Below are 5,760 nucleotides of genomic sequence, written 5' to 3'. Positions count from 1 at the left end.
TTTTTTTTTTTTTTTCAAATTTTATTGTAAATCCTTTTATAAAATATCTTTGCTTAGACTAGATACATCTATAAGTAGAATATATGTGCCCATCTTTTGTGTGGACACAGTTGCTGTATTCTCAGTTGAAACAAAAAGGGTGATTGCTTAGTAGAAATTTATTCTCATAAAAAAATAAACATAAGTAAATGGAAAAGCATTTCCAGATCAGTTTTTTAAAAATTAAATATTTGTTTGTCTCATTCTAGAAGAGCTGAAAACTCACTCCTATCACTTAAATCTACCCACTATTTGCACAGAAGGCTAGGGACAAAGTGCAACCGAACAAAGAATCATTTCTTGTGAATTTAAGATATATTTGTGGAGAAGAGACTTTGCTATTATATGTTGCTGTTTGTTTACCCTAAATAAGAAACCTCCATTTACTGGAGCTGTATGTTATCTTCCAATATACCTATTATTGGTGTTCTAAGAATATAGGCTATTTTATCAATTGCATCAATTTTTATAATTTTACTTTTGGAAATAGTGTTGGCACAATTTGAGTACAATTAGTTTACTAAGAAGTTATTCAAGAAAAGTTTTATAATCAAGCAAATTAGTATTATAAGTGATTGGAGCCTGCCCACTGGGGAAATCTAAGAGCTGGTATAGAACATGTACCAGGACCATCCCACACAGAAGAGTGAGAGAGCTGGGGTATTTATCTTAAACTCCAGTTTCCATCAGTCATTGTTTAAGGCCTTTCCCTAGGAAGTGTTAATTCCCTGTTTTTTTTGTTTTGTTTTGTTTTTTGTTTTTTTTTTTTTCTGGCCTTTTGTAAATATGAACAAAGAAGACTCCAGGGGTCAGATAAATCTTCAGGAAAAGAAATGCAGATATTTCTTTATCAAAATGCAGGTATTTCTTTATTGAATTCCTTTATGTATTGGCAGGTAGAAAACTGCCAGCATGCTTTGAAGTGGAATAGATAGGGGTATGGGAGTTTACAGTGTCTGCTACACAGGAGTTGTCTCTTGACTTACCTAAAGAGCCTACTCATAGCTGAGTCATCAAATTGATTGCAGGTACCCACACACACTCTCTATATGGGGCACAGTTGTTTTAGGAGGCATAGTCCTTTGGAGTATATTCTCTCAAGTGGTCTTTTATGCCTGGAGGAACTGCCTTCCTTTTCAATTATTGAAGCTATTTTCTGATCACTATTTAAATTATTCCAGAAGTCTTTACCAAAGATGACTATAACAACGGGAAGAGAAAGAGGGCTCAAGAACATCCTGTTAAGGTCATTATATAGAAATTAGATTCTTTTTTAATGTTAGTTCAGTCTCCAGTGTTTCTTCTCCTTTTTCTTCTTCTTCTCCCATTTCAAGGAGTTTTTCTTATGAATCACAAGTAAAATTATTCAACTACTTGCTCTTTTGACTTGATAATAGAGTTTCAAAATACTACCTTTATAAATGTAGTTAGTTCTGTTGTGATTTGTAACTGCAGAGGAACGATGAGTAATTCTCATTTTCTAAAGATATATTGTTAATAGAAATTACCATCTCCACAACTACTCTCCTCCCACCATCCCTGGAGAGATTTTTGAATTTTCATTTTCTATTCAAGGGCTGAGTATATACAGCCTTTCATGGATAGTATGAATGCTTCTGTTTTTAACTCTGAGCGTTATTATTTCAGGTGCCCTTGGCTTGTACTGGGGCAAAGATCACTCTTGTCATTTCATCTGCATTTCCTCAGAGACTTGGGATCATGGGCAAGGAATGTCTTCATATTTTTTGCAGAAAATCATTTAAATATCAAGGAAAACTAAGTGTGCAAGGAACTTAAGGAAGCTCTTACAAGAACTTTTATTTTCGCTTTATTAAAAAATATTTAAGTCTTATTTTGGAATTGATCATTATTCTTTTTCAATTCTACTTTCATTAGGTTTTAAACAGATCTAGTTCCAAAGACACACTGCTTTATTAAAAGACACGCAAAGTGCGCGTCTCATAAGCTAAAGCAATAAACAACCTCTATTCTGTGTAGTCATTTGTACATTGTGGAATAGTATCAATGGAAAGTTTCATAGAAATATGAAGGTATTATATTCATACCTTGGAACAGTCAAGTTTAAGCAATGTAAGTTGGGTATTACATTAAATTTCCTTAAAGTCCTCTAAATTAAAATGAATCACATTTAAAAATCCATATATCCATGGTATTCCCTTTTTGGCTCCTTCCTTCCTTCCTTCCTTCCTTCCTTCCTTCCTTCCTTCCTTTCTTTTTTGAGATGGAGTCTTGCCCTGTTGCTCAGGCTGCGCTGGAGTGCAGTGGTGCAATCTCGGCTCACTACAAACTCCACCTCCTGGGTTCAAGAGATTTTCCTGACTCAGCCTCCTGAGTAGCTGGGATTACAGGCGCCCACCACCAGACCTGGCTAATTTTTGTATTTTTAGTAGAAACGGGGTTTCTCCATGTTGGTCAGGCTGGTCTTGAACTCCTGACCTTAGGTGATCCAGCTGCCTTGGCCTCCCAAAGTGCTGGGATTACAGGCATGATCTACTGCACCCGACCCCCTTTTGACTTCTAATAGCAATGATAGAACACATCTTGGGAGAAAAACTCTCCAGAATTTGCTTGTAAAAATAACCCTTGTTTGTGCCTAAAGCCATTGTTTGTTTACTAGTGTTCCAAAATAATTCTCAAGAAATAAGTCAGGCTTAAATTAGAAGCACCTAATAATCCATAAACTGTAAATAACACATAACTCCAAGTACAAATCAGATTATCTGGCACTGTCATGCTTTTTTCCATAGTCAAAGGATGGAGGATGCTAAATGTCACAGCATATGTAGAGGTATTTAGAATCAGTATTTAGAATTAGTAGACTGCATTTTTTTCCCCAACAGGTTTCGTAGAATGGGCAATATTATCAAAGATGTCAATACATAGTCTCTGAAAAATAAAGTTTCATGGCCACATATATTTGGGAAACTCAGAATGTACAATTTTTTGTTTTTGGAGAATGTTGACACCTATTACTGTATTCAAGACTCTGAGATGTACTATAGGAAAGAAATCTGTTGACCTTGTTTGTTGACCTCAGTGTTTTCCTCACTCTTTACATGAACACAATTGAGGAAAGCTGTTTTAGCTATGTGGCTGGAAATGGGGAACACTGTTTTCACTCCTTTACCACGGTCTACCCAGATCTCTGTTGTTCTCATTGACATGGTCATCATTGTCATCATCATCATTGCAAAATTTGTTCTTAAATGAATTAAGCACCATGCCGAGAAAGTTACATACATAATTCCTGTGTTCTTCAAGTTTACAATTTAAGACTATCAGTTTGAATAGTACACACATCATCTAGCCAGCCACTCACTCAAGGATTAATTCAAGAGAAGGTACATTTTTGGCTTAAATTACGGGTTTATATTTAGTTCAGGAAGACAATAGAGAGGTGCCATTTTCAGGCTGAAAGTCTCAGGATAAAGCCATTATCTATCTGTTAGCTATCTTTGAGGAAGATTTCTGGAACTGTTTAAATCGTGAGGAGACTTCTTGGACAGTTAGGAAGAATGTCTCAGGCATAAAATGCTGCATTAGGAAAAGAAAATGTAACTGGAACAGAAATAGCAGCAAGGACCTGACTGAGGTGGGCTATTTCTCATTTCTGGGCTTCTGGGAAAAAGGGAGCTAGGACTGAGTTGGAAGCAAGAAAGCTGTGTAAAGAAAATTAAAGAAGGTCAAAAAGCCTTGGCCAGCCTCACAGCTCTTCCCAAAGCAGGCTCTATTTTTGATCATTTGCATGGTTGTGTGATAAATTACATTTCACATACATAAGCATTTAGCTTGCTTACCAGGAGGATACAACTTAATGTGCCTTAATTTTATCATTGTTGTTTGTGAGGATAAAATCATCCGAGTTATGAATAAACAGATGACGAGCATATCATCTTTATGAATAGACTTGAGTATTACATTAATATTTTATTTTTAATAATAAAATATATGTTGAGAAATAACAATATACAAGAAATCTACATTGAATCAACTTGAATTACTTTATTTCCCCTATTGACTGATAAGCGTGTAAAATAGTTATTTTAACCTACACAGGTATTCAAATATACAAGCTACTTTGAATGAGTATTTGTTTTTCTACTACAAAGTATTATCAGTTACTATTGAGTTCATAATTTGAGAAAGGTCTTGTTAGCACCAGGCTTCAGGCAAAGGCAGCTTTCTAAAATGTTCCCATCCTAACAAAATAATCATCTTTTATGTACTGTGATTTATTTACTCTTATGCCTGAGCCCCAGTTTTTGAAATTAAATGTATGAACTAAAATATTTGTAACTATAGAGAATTCTTTCTACTTCTGAATCTTATAGGTATCATTCCTATCCATGGGGGACCAAGAATCACCCAACCAAAAGATGAAAATGCTGCATTTTGAGTGGACTTGATTTTCTCAGTGAAGTTCAAGTTCTGGACTCCAGCCACTATTGCAAGATGCCCAAGGATTGGGTGCTGCTAGAGGGAGGGAGTGGAAAAGACCAAGATGCCGTGGGCCTGCAGGGCGTCTTCCTGGGGGTCCTGTGCTGGAGTATATGACAGCCGCAGTGCCTGAGGGCTTCATTGCCAGAACACATTATATACAGGATGGCAGAGCTGTCAGTGTGCTGCTGGGAGAAAATGTTGCAAAATTCGTCTTTGCGGGGGTGGGGGGAAAACCCAAAAACAACAACAACAAAAAACGTTCTTACAGAATTTTCCTCAACATTAAAAAAAACTTGTCATATTTTTCAAAGGCACATTTGATACTCAGAATTGCTAAAAGTATATTTAAAGGCATCTAGCCTTCCATATGTAAAAAATATTTTAGATAAAGACAGTTGCAGGACTCAGAATAATATATTGGGTGATTCACTGTATCCTCCATTTTTATCTTTAAAGAAATTCAAAATATGTGATTGATTTTTTTTTTTTTTTTAATGGATGGGTTGGTTCTCACCTAACCACTTGGGTGCTGGTGGTCTTGAACTGTGATACAGTGTAGACAGTATTTGTAATCTTGCACAGCCTCTGGGGGCAACTGTCAAACTGTCAGATTTAAGTTAGACTAATAGAATATATTGTTATACAGTGTGTGTATATGTACATACATGAGGGTGGAAGGAGAGAGGTGTTGATTAGAGTAATGCTTTGCTGCTAATCAAACTTATAGTATTTTTAGAGCACTTTGAAGGGTTCATAGAATCTATGAAAAAATGCAATATTCCTCATCCTAAATCCCTCCTTATTACAATTACCTAAATTGTTTATGAATTGTTATTGTTTGGGAATTTGAAATGAAAATAAGTTAAGTCCCTTTTTTACTCATTCAGACAGCTCAATGAAAGAGATATCAGAATGCCAAACTGTGTATCGTCCTTTTTGCAGGGAGAATTATGATGAAAATCTACTAGATTCTCATTGGGCTTAAACTCCTTCTCTTCAGTCAGCTTCTTAAAACTCTGGTGTGATGACAAGAAATGCCCTCATTGCCAAATCTGTCTACACTTCTAGCTACCTAAAGAGCAATTTATTCTACATAATTAGTAATCTGAAAGTTGAAATTATACTTTTTATTTACTTTTCATGGAGTTCTGTCATCTTTGTTTACATTGATTTTTTTTAGTATGATTGAATCGATTTTAGTTCAATATATTTACAGTACTTGAAAGACTATAACCTTTCTGTATAGTATGAAAATCTACA

The 5,760-nt window shown here is 35.4% G+C and overlaps 1 protein-coding gene across 1 annotated transcript in view; it reads left to right on the top strand.

Annotated features, from left to right (window-relative positions):
• Nucleotides 1-4,849, top strand: part of NEK10 (NIMA related kinase 10) — a 260,776-nt gene extending 255,927 nt beyond the window's left edge. The window contains 2 exon segments of the mRNA XM_017865822.1: nt 836-900; nt 4,392-4,849. Of these exon segments, the coding sequence (XP_017721311.1) occupies nt 836-900; nt 4,392-4,456 (130 nt within the window). The 3' untranslated portion in view covers nt 4,457-4,849.
• Nucleotides 4,850-5,760: the final 911 nt, after the last annotated feature.

This window comes from Rhinopithecus bieti, unplaced genomic scaffold (genome assembly GCF_001698545.2).
Source record: "Rhinopithecus bieti isolate Rb0 unplaced genomic scaffold, ASM169854v2 scaffold_2432, whole genome shotgun sequence".
Taxonomy (NCBI): Eukaryota; Metazoa; Chordata; class Mammalia; order Primates; family Cercopithecidae; genus Rhinopithecus; species Rhinopithecus bieti.
This window is presented reverse-complemented; position numbering and strand designations above follow the sequence as displayed.